The sequence below is a fragment of the Trichoplusia ni genome, chromosome 3 (assembly GCF_003590095.1).
Source record: "Trichoplusia ni isolate ovarian cell line Hi5 chromosome 3, tn1, whole genome shotgun sequence".
Classification (NCBI taxonomy): Eukaryota; Metazoa; Arthropoda; class Insecta; order Lepidoptera; family Noctuidae; genus Trichoplusia; species Trichoplusia ni.
In genome coordinates this window covers 13748353-13763790 of record NC_039480.1, presented here as the reverse complement: position 1 = coordinate 13763790, position 15438 = coordinate 13748353, and the positions used below count along the sequence as shown (strand labels likewise).

The following is a 15438-nucleotide window of genomic DNA, read 5'->3' as shown; positions in this document are numbered from 1 at the left end:
TGAGTATCCAAAGCAATAAAATTAACCCAAGAGATGTGACGTTATAAAAATCCAGAGTTTTGACTATGACAGATGTGACAGCTAACTTGACTGTTATTTTTTCATATTTGTTGTTATCTGTTTCCAGATAATGACTAATGTATCATGAAAAATAATAAGTAGTTAACTTAAACTTTAACAAGATGATGTTCCCAATTAATCATAAGACAATATTTGTATTAGATCATACCCCTTACTTTGGCATATCATCGGAATTTCCAATAGAATTCGATGTTCCCAAGAACCGAGGATATCTTCCTGTGCCACCGATCTGCAAGTCCTTATGGACATGCAGTGTGGAGGCTGCTGTTGAATATTGCCGTGTAGTATGGGACTTATTTCCTGAGGGCAAATTGGTGAGGATCATAGAAGAGCTGTAGTCTTTAAAATGTGCAGATTGCGCACTTGTTCTTATCACCTACTTGTTGCTTCTTCCAGGTGCGGTTAATCGTAAGTGATACAACTGCACATATGCTGAACACATGGGTTGCGGCACAACAAAATTTAACTCATGTAAGCCACTAAAACACTTCTTGATTATTTAAACTGTCCAATTATTCTACCTTTTTTCAATTCTGTCCTCAGTTGCTAGGCCCAATAACTAGTTGTGAGTATATAACTAAGAGGAAGATAATTTTCAGCTAAAATGCCACATATTGATGATAAATTTTATATCTACAGCTTCTAAATGGATTATGTTTGGTGGGGCCGGTCCGAAGAGGAGCCGGTGGTGATGTAGAAGGCTTAGTTGCTGCTATTGAAGCTCTTGCTGAACCCTCCCCAGCCCAAGTGTCCAGACCACCAGATAGAATTTTCCAAAACCGGTATGCTTTAATTAATTTAAAATAAGTGTTATACATAGGGCAATACAAAGTATATGATAAGTTGGTGCTGATAGCATAACAGCACCGACTGCCAAATATTACCTGACAGTAGCACATCTGTAGAAACCCTGGATCTACCTCAGTTAAGGATTAAAGACAACCAGTACCTCTTGTCTATACACTTAAAAACAACTTCTTGTTTTCTCTAACAGCTGTTCTTCAAATTAAGTATATAGTTCTGTAAGACACTGTTCAGCCTAAAGTAACTAAAGAACCTTAACAACATAAAAAGTATGTTTGCTTTATTACATTATAGTTTTAATTTTCAGAGGCAGAGTTATCTGTATAACAAGTGCCAGGGACAATGATTCCATAAAGAACTTAAAAGACATTGCTCATAATACTATTGTCCAGTTGAACAAAAAGGCTTCTATGGCCCAGCCAGCCAGTACCTCAGAATCTACTAGCACTACACCACAGTAAGTATTATTTGCAAAAAAAAATACAAATGAAAACACATAAAATAGACATATAACTAGTAATATAATTCTAGAAATGTTCTGTTGTCTAAAAAATGTGAGTGTTTAATTTTCACTTCTTAAGTTTATTTTCCTACAAATTAGATCATAGCATACAATGCAAACAAGTTGGTTTGATTATACATTCTTTAATATTATCTTAGCAAGTTGCTTGAAAGTAATAATTTAATATTGTCAATTCCAGAACATTAGTGATCCATTACTGCCATATCTTAATCATAAATGTGACACCAGAGAATGCAGAAACTAGAGTTACTAATCAGCCTCTTACAGAGGTGAGTTTTTTTTATTATTATTAAAACCATGGAAAAAATATAATAATCTTATAAACCATATTTTTTTTTATCATTGTTCAAACTTTCTCTACATGGGAAGAGTTATATGATCAGCTGTGGGACATCTATAGGCTGTATTTTTAATAGATTTGAAGATAATTCTATTGGGCAATGAAAAATCTATACAAAGATTGCGTTCCAAGGGTTGTGTCTTTAAGAACCAATAAAACAATGACTGACTAGGTAAATAAAACAGTTCGAATGCTGCTTTTCTAACACTCGTAATGAGACGAGAGTTGACTTTACGATACTTTTAACGTAAAAACAAATCGAAAGAGTTCCACCCCAAACATTTTTAAGCCTTGCATGGCGGGATTTTCGCAGACAATCAAGTCATTTGCACAAAGACACGCGTTCTTGGATAAGCATTCATGCATCACACAAAGGCTTGTCCTACGATAGGATCGCACTAGAGACACGTGGAGCACAGGGGATTGGCGTGATGACCTATACCATTCGGATATTGATCTCTTTTATGTATGTATTACGTTATAAAAATTAAACTTATATTACAGATAGCGGGTGGTCAAATAGGCGTAGAGGTAATAGTGTCAAGAGCAAGTGCTTTAGCTAATCTGTTAGCGCGGCTCGTGTTACCGCACTATAAACTGGCAACAACTACTGTCACTGGTATTCCTATGAAGGTATGTTTAAATTTATGAAACACCTGTAGCCATACCCATGTTTGCAAATAATAAATGATTTTGACATTTTCTGTGATCGAAATAACTAGCAATATTTAATATGACAAACAATGTTTTAATTTACTTTTTGATGTAGTTAATGTACTATTATTATACTGTTAACAATGTTTCGTTTCTCGTTTCAGGAAGAACAAAATGCTAGTTCGAGTGCAAATTACGACGTTGAAATAGTACACTCGGAAGACGCACACACCGGACTTCGAGCGTCTCAGACGGCGGCAGAAGCGGCCGAATCAGTAAGTTATGGTTTTCATGGAATATTGCTCATACATAAAAAGTAATAGTCATATTTAATAATCGAAAAATGAATGAATGAAGTTATAATTTACGCGCTGTTTTTGTATTGGAAAATAAGATTTTTATTATAGTGCAGCAAAACTAGACTGGTCATAGTAGTCATGATTAAGAGGTATGTTTGATCTCCTCACTTTATTCTGATAACATACTTTTTTGGTTCTAGCAGTAGGTAATATATAATGTATCACAACCTACGAAAGTTATACAAAAATCTTAATATTTGCTGAATGAAGAGCCATTTTATATATTTATTTACAATTAAACGTTGTCATAACCTAATAGTATAGCAACAGTATTGCTTATCCGTTCAAAAAATTGAAATGATCAGCAACAGCGAGGTACCAATCCCCCGGCGTGTCCAGGTGGTGCTCCGCTGGTGGACGCCGCGCGGCGCGGAGGGCGGCGCGGCGGGCTGCTGCGGCGCGCTGTGGCGCGTGACGCCGGCCGACGTGGCCTCGCGCCCCTCCGCCTGCCTCGTCAACTTCCTGCTCAACGGACGCTCCGTCACGCTCGAGGTGCCAAGGTACACACATGGAGTCTTCAAATTCAAGCAATCATTTAATGTTGGAGTATTTAACATAATATGCAAGGCATAACTTAAGGGATACAGGGATTGCCCTAGTAAAAAGGTCAGTTTTAAACTAGCAAAATAAATCGTAGATTAAACAATTTGAACATCGTAATCCTATTGATATCAAAAACTCAAGTTTGTATTTATAAACGCTTATTACTCTTTCACGCAAAAAACACCAAACGAATCTTTGCAAAATTTGGTAAATATTGCGATTCGTAACAGATAGAGCCGCTAATAACAGCTACTGTTATTATGAAAACTCACTGCTATATCGCTCTTGATGGTTCCGTAAATATCAAAGTAAATATAAAAATAGATCTGTATAAGTGAAAGGTTGAGAATAAGTTCAAAAGAAGAAGAACTAGAAACATGATCTCCACTTAATAGTCGGATAAATTCATCTATGCTTGTTATAATGTATCCAGGAAGGGCGGCGGTCGCTCTGCCTCCCACGTGTTGGCGGCGCAGGGCGGCGAGCTGTGGATCGGCGCGCTGGGCGCCCGCACGCCGTACGACGACCCGCCCGCGCTCTCCGAGGGCGCCGGGGGACGGGTCACGGACTACAGGTACACTCTATTTAAAATACCCACCAAATGACGAAAAACGTGGTATTATACCATCGTAATGTATATTAATCTCCTCTTCCTAACTTATAAACTCGCTTGTACTAGTCTGTTGATGTCTCGTTATTTTGTTTTGTTCTTTGGATTTTGTAAATGTTCTTATGGAATACAGAAAACTTTACACATTTAAAACTATTTTCGCTGTTCACAGTCTATAGAAAACCCTGAGTTTGAACAAGTAGTTGTAAACATTCTGAGACCAAGATAGATCTCATTTTATTTGGAGACGTTTGTATTGGACTTCTTAACTTACCACTATCATTTACAGCTTCATCCATCTTTACCATCAAACATTATACCATTTAAATATCACCTTGTTTTACAGGATAAAAGAGTTTGGCGCTCTGATGCAGCAGAACAGACTGCACCCGATGCGTGGCTCGGGCGCTAACGCTCGGTCGCGGGCGCGGCTACAGCGGCACACGACCTACTGGCCGCTCACTATATCTTCTACCCTCATATTTAATTTAGGATCAGTAAGTATAATATATTTTTATGACTTTTGAGACTCGACAAAAAAAGTGTAATAGAATTTGTTTTTCTAAGTTTCACAGTATCTGTCATACATTTATGTTGCTGCCTCTGATAAGGACAACATTTATATTTTATGTCAGGTTTACAACCTTTTTTCGCATGGTCAATCCATCACCAATTGATCTAACCAGCGTAAAAGGCTCTTAAATAGTATAACTATTGTTTCTATACATACACCATACAATTACAGAGACAACAAGAGCCGCCTTAAGTCTTCCGTACATTATATTTTCAACCAAACCGGACATCTGGCAAAAAATCTGTGTGGTTTATCAAACATATTTCCAAAATATTATTAGATAAGTCTTTTTAGTAAATTCCTAAGTTAAGTTATTTTTCACATACCTTTGTTTGTATTTGTAATGCCCCTCTATTACTCATTATAAACTCGCAAATCATGTACATTATACATGTGTTAGTGCAAATGAATCATCATATTTTGAAACTAATCTGCAGATTGTCAAATCTTATCATGAAGTCAACAAACAAGTTACAAACAATAACATGTTGTCCTCTCTACATACCTTTCTTGACAAATGTTTGAGTAATTAAATATTTATTTTGCTTTGTTTTGTTGCTATATTTCTATATGAACACTAGGAAACGGTAAAAAGCTGAATAAAGACGAACCTATATCTATTATAGACCTCATAAAACTGCGTCGTAGCGCGTTACGCTGCGAATAGGTTCTCCCTTCTATTAGAAACCTACCAATTTAATAAGATTTCTTTGCACTAAGCTTTAGCACTTCAGAGACCATGTTGTCTCTTGATTACTCATGTTCGAAAAGATATTAAATATTCGTACTTTAGTGTTGTCTTTTTCACTAACAAGTGAACTTAGAGTCTATACGCAACCGAATAGCCGAGTGTTTGGAGTCACCACACCAAGCCCATGTGTGCGACGTCTTGCGGTTTCGATCCTCGCGTAGGACAAGTATTTGTGTGATCCGCAATTGCTTGGCCAGAGGTGTACAAAGGACAAGTAACTTGATTTTTTCTTAAATCACACGCGACACAGTTTTTAAATACTGTTAATCATCCTATTTAGATTGTGTTTTTTTTTCTCTATCACAATATGGCGTTAACGTATTATTTCATACACAGGTATTAGAGCCACTTACCAGGTTAGTGGTACAAGAGACGCTGACGGATGAGGAGGTCGACACATGTCGTAACGTTCTCCTGTCTCTACTCGCCATGGAGTCCCGACACGAGTTCCCCACAGCACAACTGCCTTCTAATATGAGGTTAGTTTTTAAAAAGGAATAAGTGAGATTGGTTTAACTTTTAGTAAATATTGTTTTCATCTCAATAAACTAGCGCGTAAGCTGATTAAATTTTGGAATTTTTATGTTTGGATGACGTCTTCGATGGTTTAGAATAATTTAGATTCCTAAACTACCCGATAGAATGCATTTTAGGAGAATTCCTTTCAATTTCGTAATCTTGAAAAATATTTGAATGCACAGATCATATAAGTAAATTATTTTATTATCTCACTCGAATACTTTTGATAGAATCGAGTTCTGTTTCAAATGCTTTGTAATTAAAATTACATAAAACCATATCAGGATTAAAAAAAAACAAATGTTGAAATCTTTTCGTACGACCAACTTGTACGAAGCCTATGGTAATGGTCCGGCAGAGGCAAGTCGTCCGGGCGGCGCGAGGAGCAGTGGCGGCAGGTGTGGGGCGAGCTGGAGGCGCTGGTGCGCGCGCACGCGGCCGCGCCGCAGCACCGCGCGCTGCTGCGCGTGCTGCTCGACTGTCGCGCGCATAACAACCACTCCTCCGACGGTAACTCACTCTACTTAATGTTCTTATACTGCCTACACTCTGTCAACACACAATGAACTTGAAATCTCATTATTCTCTGTCAAGATAAAATGAGCTTAAAACTGTTTATTTTTCATGTCGAATATAGTAAAGTAACACTTTGAACCAAAAAGTAGCTAAAGAATAGCTGGAGCTATAATTCAAAAGACAAATAAGTATTAACGGTTTCATCTTATGGCAAAGTACCGCTTAAAATTATAAGCTGAGATTTGGCGGCTTCCCGCTATGAAATGTATCTTATTGGAAATGAGATTCCTTTTACAACGTACTTAACATGACTATGTCAGAAAATTTGTAAAAAATCCATAATAATGTGGTCCCAACACGTGAGATGATCAAATTATTTTGAATTTAATTAAAAAAGCTTTACGCATGTACAATATTATGTTGGGCATGCTTTTTGCTTGTCATTGCAACTCCTGTAAGCCAAGAGCAACAATGAAACTAACGAAAACCACCGAAAAACTTAAACTTGGTGTGAGACATGTCTAATTGTCTACAGAAAGATTAAACTATGAAAGTAGTTAAATTAAATCATACGACTTTGTTGATACATAGAGTATAGTGATACCTTAATAATAGAATTTTGTTATCACATTAATCAAGAACTTCATCTACTTAGTTCTGACTTTTCTTCTTTTCTCTCTCATCGACAATCATTGTTAAAATCGTTAGTAATTTTTTTTTTCATTATTTTTTAAATGACTATTTTTTCTATCTTGTAGTTGTAGACCCCAATAGCTTTCTTTTTGTAGTTAGTCATTGTTGTAATTACGGTAGCATATTGTTGTACGCCGATACATTGTGCTTCTAAAACATATTTTTGTTGAATCTTTTTTTGTGGCGTCAGCCATGTCCTAATAGCTTTTTTTATTATTATTTGCTCATATCTGCTGAATCCAACATTCCTTTTGAGTTCTAATGCCTAATCCTTTTCCCCAAGCTTTCGTATTTAACTTTCCAGTCAGCAACAAAGTCAAATATATGTAATTATATTGATTTACTTAGTCCTTAGAAGTCACGTGAAAACTTCCTTATAATTTATATTAGAAGTCTTTGAACATATTATAAAAATTTGCATCTGTCCATCGGCTTTCGTTGCTGACCGTGCTAGCTTTTTTAAAGAATGAGCTTATTTAATTAAAATCCCCGCTTCAGTAGGTAGTAGTGTCGTAGAACTGTAAAATGCTGTGATAACTTGCAGGCGAATCTCGTGCCACAGTGATCCGCGCGACGACGGACTCGCCGCTGTCGCCGGTGGGCGCGGGGTCGGGCGCGGGCGAGGTGTGGGCGCCGCGCAACGTGCTGGACGCGCTGCTGGCCGCGCCGCGCCCGCCGCGCCGCCCCGACTTCGCGGGCCGCCTCGCCGCCGGCAACAGGCTCGCCACGCTCTACCCGCAGCTGCAGCAGGATGTCGAGACCTCACACTGAGCTGACAACTATTCCTTAACTAGTACTTACCCTCGAGATGTATAACGCCTTTCAAAATCAGTACAGCAAATCTAGTAAAAATTAAAATTGATAACCCTCACTCAATACTATGGTTATTAATTATAAATGCTTCTCACAGGCCTTCTTTTTTCTGTCTTCTTACGTTAAATGTCTTTACGATTCGGTATAATTTTAAAGCAAGTTGGCAGTAAAGAATAAATCGCAAGTAATTTTTTCAGAAAATCCTCTTAACTTGTAGTATAAATCAGTTGCAAATCATACGGTTGCAATAACATGTTGGCAAGCTAAAATGAGTGCGGAGTCATTTTGCACAACACAGGATGTGGTCATGAATCATAGTTTAGATAACCACATTGACCACATTTTACTATCAAAATAATGGCATTTTGAAATTCGTGTGTGATTGATATATTTTGTAACCAGTAAATATGGTGCAAATAATGTGGAAACTAATAGAGCATAGCAAAAAAAGTAAACAAATTCAGAAGCTCGAAAGAACAGACGTTGCAAAGTGTGCTCTCGCGTTAAAAGGAATGGAATATACGTAAGGAGTTAAGCCATCATGTATGTCAATGTTCCACATTGTACAAAGTATTTTTGTATTATATGTTTAAGAAAACTGATAAGTGCGAATAAATTTATGAATAAGGGATGTTGGTTTTAATGGTAAATGATAAGAGGTAATTGAAAATGCGACATTATAAAATTAATATCTTATATTTGTTCAATAAAAACTACATGTGGGCCCGTGACCCGGCGCCCGGGTAACACGACCTTTGTATTATCTTGTTGCATATAAACTCTGCGGGCAGACTGTGTCATAAGGCAATGGTGTGAATGGCGGCCTGGCGGCCTCGTCAAGGCATCTGGTCCGGATCTCTCCGCGGCGACGGCCCTGCGCCCTCGCCGCCGACTCGTTACAATTATTGGAATGTCACGCTGGATGCGAACGTTCGAACGTTAAAATTATTACAAACGAAACCTAACGCTAGGCCCCCTCGTGGGCCTTCGAAGATACACTCACATCAAAATATTGTACAATCTCATACTCTTGAGCGCGCCCGACCTCTCAGTGCGCGCTCCAAATATCGATACCCTATAAAACTTACAAAATCGACCGGTACTCTTAAACTTAACTCTAAGTTAAAATTAATCGGAATTGAAAAATAAATTACCTAGGTACAATATTTTAGTCTAGAAAGCTATTTATAGGCGCACGAGGGTCGCTTGGTGGGAGTGCGCGGATGTCAGTGTGTAGCTTTTCGAAGTTTCTTTGCGACAGGTAGCGCTGACGCGTCTGATGAGTCACCGAGTGAGTTCTCTTCTGCCGAACTCGCCTCCTCTATTTGCCTGCATAAAACAAACGAAACGAATGACTATACGTACACGTATCGGATACATATTATCGATAATATTGCAAAACAAGTGTGCATAAAGTCGATAGGCGGAATGTTTGTAGGAGCATTGGTATGTAATTGTGTAATTACTGCGTGTAGTGCGTGTAGTGTCGCTAGTTACCGTTTGGCACGCGGCGTGCTGAAGGCAGAGTCTGAGTTGTCGGAGGGCGAGGCGGGCGTGGCGGGGGTGGCGGGCGTGGCGGGGGACGCCGCCTTCGCGTCCATCGAGTCTTCCGTGCACGACGTCGTCGTGTCCTCGTTCACTGAGTCCGGTAATTTACCTACAGCAAAAACGATCATACCTTATCATCTGCACTTAAATTACAATAAAATGATTCCGGTGATTAGCGTCTATTATTCTAAATAGACAGTTGGACTACTAATTTTCATCCATACTCCCGCGTATCCCAAAATACATTTGAGGAACATTTGAGACACAGAAATATCTAAGTATCTAATCTTCAAAATCATAATTACACTAACATATTTTAGAGTTACTTTGGTTACTTTGTGAGTTGAAATGCCAACAGCATAAACGTGCTCGTTATGTCGTCCACGTTTGTCGGCCCCGCATTCGGTTATCATAGACATCGTTAGCGGTTCACATGCGGGATATCGAATAATGTAAATAAGCCCTTATAAAATGCTGTCAACGTTATTTTAACTATTTTATTCAAATTAAAAGGTTTTATGCCATGCTAATTTATTTATACGAATTTACAGATTGAATTACAGATGTTAGGCAAATAATATCCACTAAGCTATTCTATTTATCTTCCAAACTCAATAATAAATTAGAAAGAACTCCGAATTATATTAGAGCCAAATTAAAAAACACAGCATCGGATATATAGCTTACATGAAAATTTTCCTAATATTCATAAACTCATTTCAACAATGAATAACCTACCCTAAGCCTACGTTACACCATACACGGTATGAAACGCAAATGAATAAAATCTTCTAGAAGAAATAGTGTACCTATGTACTACTTCATTGTTCATTTAGAATGAGCATTGTTTTAGATTTCTCTGTTAAGAAATATTCTTAGTAGGACTTTTTAACTTTAGGCTTCCAATTCTCCTAGCTAGTAACAATAGGCCGGTTATTACCGTAATAAAATAACTATACCCTTCTATTGTTTGTAGAATTAGCAAAACTGTAAATGGCGACAACGTTGTTCGCAAAAAGTTCTTATTGTATACATTGTACCTTTATTATATAATTGTCACTTTTAGGCGCGAAAATATACATATATTTTTGCGTCCGGTCTACACAGACTCTATTTACATATTAACTTTTTTTTTTCGAAATATGTTCTAAATTAGATATAAATTATAGCTTCAAATATAAGTAATGTATGGGCTAGATGGATATCTGTTACTTTTATTTCAGTAATTTTTCAGAGATGTAGTGAGAATAATATTTGTTATGATTTATTACACGAAATACGCATGAAGAACAAGGTTGTCCTGATAAGTATTTCTAAATCGCAACTAAAAAACATATTTTCTTTCTTTTGAAATTTCGACAGCATTTTGACGTTTTATTTATGTTAAGTATACGTTTAAGGATAACTTTTTTGCCGTACCGTGGTATTGTGTTTGTGTGCGAAAATCTTTTAGTAATGAATGTTTTCTTTATAAGTTTCAGGAAATTTGTATTTACATATGTATACACTATTTATTGAAATATTTGGCAACATATCTTGTAGTTTCTAGAAGTTCCTAAGGAGATGTTAAAAAATAATGACATTTTAACACATGCTTATGTTTCGGCTGTTTCAGTCTATTCTATACAAATGTAAATAACATGTTTTAGTACTGACCATTTCCGTTAGTGGCGGGCGGTTCGAGATTGCTCTCGTCACTGGGCAGTGGCGAGCCCCCGTTGGCGGGGACTACAGTTCGAGGCTCCTTGCCGAGGAGCTCGGGCTGCAGGTCCGACAGTATGTGGTGTGCCCATAGCGTTAGCTCTACCATGTGCGGGGAGAACTTCTTGCCACAGCCGTTTTGTTCCTACAAACAAAAGTTAACATTTTTTAAATATTCCAAGTGACATATACCCATCTTCTAAAGATAATAAACAGATCTCAAAGTAGTAAATGGAAGTATGTAAGTAATGTCGTTCGGTAGTCGGTACTAAAACTTGTTAGTATCTACTATGTAACATGGTAAGGAGTCGTAAATTTAGTCATGACATCGTTACTCCAAAAAAAGCATGTAGGACGTGTTGAAGCTAACCCCATTAGGTTCTACTGCCAAAACATTACAAAAGGGTACTTGGGCCCTTTGCCAAACATGGACAAAACTACATCGCTGTAATATGTTGTGTAGTGTGTACTAACCTTATTTAACCTATCACAGACGTTCCTTATATGGTTTACAAAATTGAGGTATTCCTTGGCAGTGTAGTCGCTCCCTTCCATCTCAGGGATGGCTTGCACGCACTCGTCAGCCATGAAGGGGGCTATTTCTGGGCTGGCGGCGGCCAGCAGGGCTGACGCTGTGGCGGTGCCCACTCCCTTTAGATTACTGAGCGCCGCCATCGCGGACTCTATGTTTGGCAGCTTTCGGAAAGCCTTCTTCGTCTCCTGCATCACGGCCCTCGGCGTGTTCACTTTTATCAGATATGATAATTGTGGATAAAATCTTCCTCTCTGTAATAGGAAAAAGAAAAACGTTGAAACCATTGTTAGGAGTAAAATATAAGAATGGGTCGTTTGTTGCAAGAACTAGTCAGATGTTAATAAATCTTGCGGTGCTTATTGCAGACTTCAGTTATTCTTGAATGATCGACACTCGTGACACGTGTATGTTTGTGAATGGATGTTTTTTCGTTATTTTCGCATAGGAACACGGATGTTGTTAGTTTAACATTCAATTCAGGTTTTAAATCAACTTAAACCTTGGTAATGAGATTCTTGGGCAAATAATTAGCGTCGAAAAATTTTATGGATGTTTCTATAAAATTAAATGAAGATTTAATTCGAATCTTGTGACTTGAGACTGACATTTTCGAATTAGTATGCCGGTCTCAGGGTATCAACATTGTTGCTAGCGTTTGCCACAAAAAGTAATAGTTTATCAATAATACGATAGTTATTGAACGGGTTTCGCTGGATGTTAGTATAATAAACTCGTACTGACCGCTTGTTTCCATTTCATGAGTTGTACAAGCTCTTCGTGTATCATGTGGGCATCCTTGCCTCTTGATTTAATCTTCTTTGGTAATTCATTCTGGTACCTGTAAATAATAACAAAAAAGAAATTTAAAAAATTACTTAGTGTAAGCTTATTCAATGTATTCTGTTTTATATTAAATTATAAGTATTTTACAGTAGATAAAGCTACGGAAATCATGAAATAATAATCTAATTATAAAACCCCAAGTCTATAACTTGGTAAATTAACGCGGTGTTCTAATGAAATCATTAATTTCGAACCCGCTGCGAACAAAGCAATAGATTTCATCCTGGTTTAATTTGTTACTGTAAGTATATACATAAAGATGGTAATTAGAAGAAACGGCGTACTTTTTATTACATTGTAATCCTTAGTACGCTCATAAAGAGCCATATGGTAGGTAGGTTACACATAAAGTTGTAACATTTTTTACTACCGTGTGCACTAAGTGTATAGAATTCAATGAATTTGAATTAATTGGCATTTTTAAATACTTGAGTATATAATATAATATTATATATTTGATCATTGTAAGTTATAAAATGCATGTAATGTTCTTTATAGATTTCAATTAAATTATAGAACAATATAAATAATTTTAAAATAAAGTATTGCACTTTAAGGTCACTACTGCGTTCAATTCTAATAATTATTTATGTACTTTAACAGCTATTACTGTAAAAAAATTAGTAATTACTTCTAGAATTAAATACTTAATTTATGAAATATTACAAAAAATGTTTGGTTATGTATTGGATTTGCTAGAATTATAACAGGCATAACTTTAGTCAAACGGCGGCTTGACAGATTGCCGCTAAAAACATACCTAAAAAATAAAAATAATTTGCCCACTGGTCACTAAATAATTAAAGTGGACCAAAACATGTTAGAATAGTTAGGTAAGTATAAAGAATAAAATTTTATACATTATTCGTTAAATTAACAAATATTGTTGAACTGTTTTACTAATGCTTCACGGCAAAAATCCCTAAAATTTAAAAATATTACGCAATAGTTAAAAAACAAGAATTAAATTACATTTTCAATAATTGACAATTCAATAATTAAATAGAAACAAATCATCCATTTAAAAACTTTTAGCAAATGCTCTGGTAAAAGTTCGTGTTGAAGTACACGTTGATGACTCATTGTGTCCGTGTAACTAATCCAATAAAAACGACAAAATATTCATTTTATTACTAAAAATTGTAGGATAGTCAATTATATTACTATTATGATCATTTAATTTCTTCAATAGTTGCTACACTAATAATAAAACACATCTTTAAAAGGCAAGTCACCATTTTGAACGGATGTGAATTGTGAGTTATACTCAACAACGCATTGTATTATTATCTAGCAAAACTAGCTAGTCAGGCATGCAACAACATATCGTAGACATTAACAAGACCCCTGTTTAGTTAAGGAATATATGACATTAGTAAGCGAATCGTCCTAAACATGAACTTAAATGCATTAAAACGACTCATGATACGTAAAGGACAGCCACCATTTTATAACGCCTAAGCGCGGTGATATTTTCCCCCACACTGGCTTCAGGAAAAACGATCGTGTCAATTTGACATCGATCCCACGTGACGCAGTGGTTTTAATGAGCCGTCCGCGGACTAGAGATGCAGTCCGCGAGGGAGTTAGCTATCAAATCAGTTTGCACGGATACACACACAATACAAGTTCATTGACACGCCACGGCCGCATTTTCTCCTTTCAAAGGCGTTCGTACTTACCAATTGTCCAATTTTATGAGCTCGTCGGGTTTCTTTGTCTTCTGTTCAGCTTTTAGTTTTAATGCTTGTGGGTATAACTTAAAAACACTGTCAAAATCTTTTGCATCTGCCTCCAGAAAGAAAGTAGACGTGTCTTTCGCGGTAGCCATTGTGAACGTTCTAAATGTACAACACTGCGTATTTAGTTTAGCTATAGCGCCGAACTCGACGCGGCGGCAGCACCTGGCCAACTGGGCGCCCTCTCCCCACTCGCCGCCATCTTGTAGAGTGAACCTCGTAATGACGTTCGATATTATTATTTAAAATATGCCTAAATCGTCTGTATTTCTGCTTATAACACTTTTATTTGGCATACCACGGTATCAAAATTGATCTAATATTCCATTTTACTTCATAATAACTGTCATTTTACTAGAATTAAGAACGCTATGAGCAAAAAATACACTTACTCGACATCACAAGGTTATGTCGGTCGCACGGCGTGTCGAACGTCGGACATTTGTCTGGCCTCCACCCACAGGGAGAAACGGGATGAGAAAAAATAAATTCCATTTTGATGTTAAATCACAACACCACACTCAAATTCAAATTGAATTTTGAAAAATTGAACACAAAATGAGCACAATCACGATAATGTTAGTCACGTCGGCCTCGGCGCACTATCAATTTCCTTAAACGTGACGCAACACACGACACCGTTCTACCGAAACGACTTTGGTAAACACGCATATTTTCCGTTGCATTGCAGTACACACTGAGCTCGGAGTAGTCATGAAGTAGTAACTAGCGGTGTACATAAGGCATTTAGGTAGTAGGACGTACATATCACCGGGGTGGAACGTCACACCAATCGGCTTTGTTGTTTCGAAAGATAGATCGCCATGTGCTCTGATCCCTCTTTAATTTAGGTGTATTATTGTTTATTAAACAGCACGTAGTAACGGTGCGCTTTTATTTATTTCTTTGATTAGATGTGTAGCGTGTGGACTAAACAGATTAGCGATTGGCTGGTTTATATTGGTTCTACTTTACATGTTTTGGGAATAACCGGTCTATAATAGAATTAGGTTTCAAGTTTACCTTATAACCAAACGACTAACAACAGAAACTGCACATGTAACGGCTTTACATATGACGACTTCAGAGGTAACTTAAAAAAAAAAATGAATGTTCTCGAATGATCCAGAAGGTATTTCTAATAATTGGATGTTAAATTTCTTTTATTTAGGACAAGTCTTTCCTTTTTGCCTGAAGCGGGTCAAATATATGACCTTACTTCACGTATCACTAAGCTAATACTTAGTAAATAAATACTAGTATTGTGCGTCAAGGAACATACAACGCAACCT

The 15438-nt window shown here is 37.1% G+C and overlaps 2 protein-coding genes across 4 annotated transcripts; one reads left to right on the top strand and one right to left on the bottom strand.

The window, feature by feature from the left end:
- The first annotated feature begins 53 nt into the window (after window positions 1-53).
- Window positions 54-8409, top strand: LOC113492016 (protein asunder). The gene is made up of 13 exons (XM_026869280.1): window positions 54-395; window positions 478-552; window positions 721-863; window positions 1193-1342; window positions 1587-1677; window positions 2253-2381; window positions 2567-2677; window positions 3101-3261; window positions 3738-3878; window positions 4261-4411; window positions 5576-5718; window positions 6117-6268; window positions 7530-8409. The coding sequence occupies exons 1-13, from the start codon at window positions 183-185 to the stop codon at window positions 7736-7738; spliced, it is 1869 nt and encodes a 622-aa protein (XP_026725081.1). The 5' UTR covers window positions 54-182; the 3' UTR covers window positions 7739-8409.
- Window positions 8410-8460: 51 nt separating this feature from the next.
- On the bottom strand, window positions 8461-14875 carry LOC113492017. 3 transcript variants are annotated; one of them, XM_026869282.1, is made up of 7 exons: window positions 14539-14875; window positions 14090-14362; window positions 12306-12402; window positions 11504-11815; window positions 10985-11174; window positions 9278-9437; window positions 8461-9109 (listed from the first exon to the last, which is right to left on the bottom strand). In XM_026869282.1, the coding sequence occupies exons 2-7, from the start codon at window positions 14236-14238 to the stop codon at window positions 9007-9009; spliced, it is 1011 nt and encodes a 336-aa protein (XP_026725083.1). In that variant the 5' UTR covers window positions 14239-14362; window positions 14539-14875; the 3' UTR covers window positions 8461-9006. The 3 variants fall into 3 exon arrangements, with proteins under 3 accessions (XP_026725083.1, XP_026725084.1, XP_026725082.1); XM_026869283.1 differs by lacking the exon at window positions 14090-14362 and having other exon boundaries at window positions 14539-14869; XM_026869281.1 differs by lacking the exon at window positions 14539-14875 and having other exon boundaries at window positions 14090-14526.
- Window positions 14876-15438: the final 563 nt, after the last annotated feature.

What these genes read in the sequence shown, in the direction of transcription:
- LOC113492016 (XM_026869280.1), top strand. Translation starts at nt 183, where the DNA reads ATGATGTTCCCAATTAATCATAAGACAATATTTGTATTAGATCATACC. An exon ending in CACAACAAAATTTAACTCAT is followed by an intron (nt 553 to 720) that starts GTAAGCCACTAA and finishes TTATATCTACAG; the next exon opens with CTTCTAAATGGATTATGTTT. An exon ending in TCACTGGTATTCCTATGAAG is followed by an intron (nt 2,382 to 2,566) that starts GTATGTTTAAAT and finishes TTCTCGTTTCAG; the next exon opens with GAAGAACAAAATGCTAGTTC.
- LOC113492017 (XM_026869282.1), bottom strand. Translation starts at nt 14,238, where the DNA reads ATGGCTACCGCGAAAGACACGTCTACTTTCTTTCTGGAGGCAGATGCA. An exon ending in TCATGAAATGGAAACAAGCG is followed by an intron (nt 11,816 to 12,305) that starts GTCAGTACGAGT and finishes TTCCTATTACAG; the next exon opens with AGAGGAAGATTTTATCCACA. An exon ending in AGCACGCCGCGTGCCAAACG is followed by an intron (nt 9,110 to 9,277) that starts GTAACTAGCGAC and finishes TGTTTTATGCAG; the next exon opens with GCAAATAGAGGAGGCGAGTT.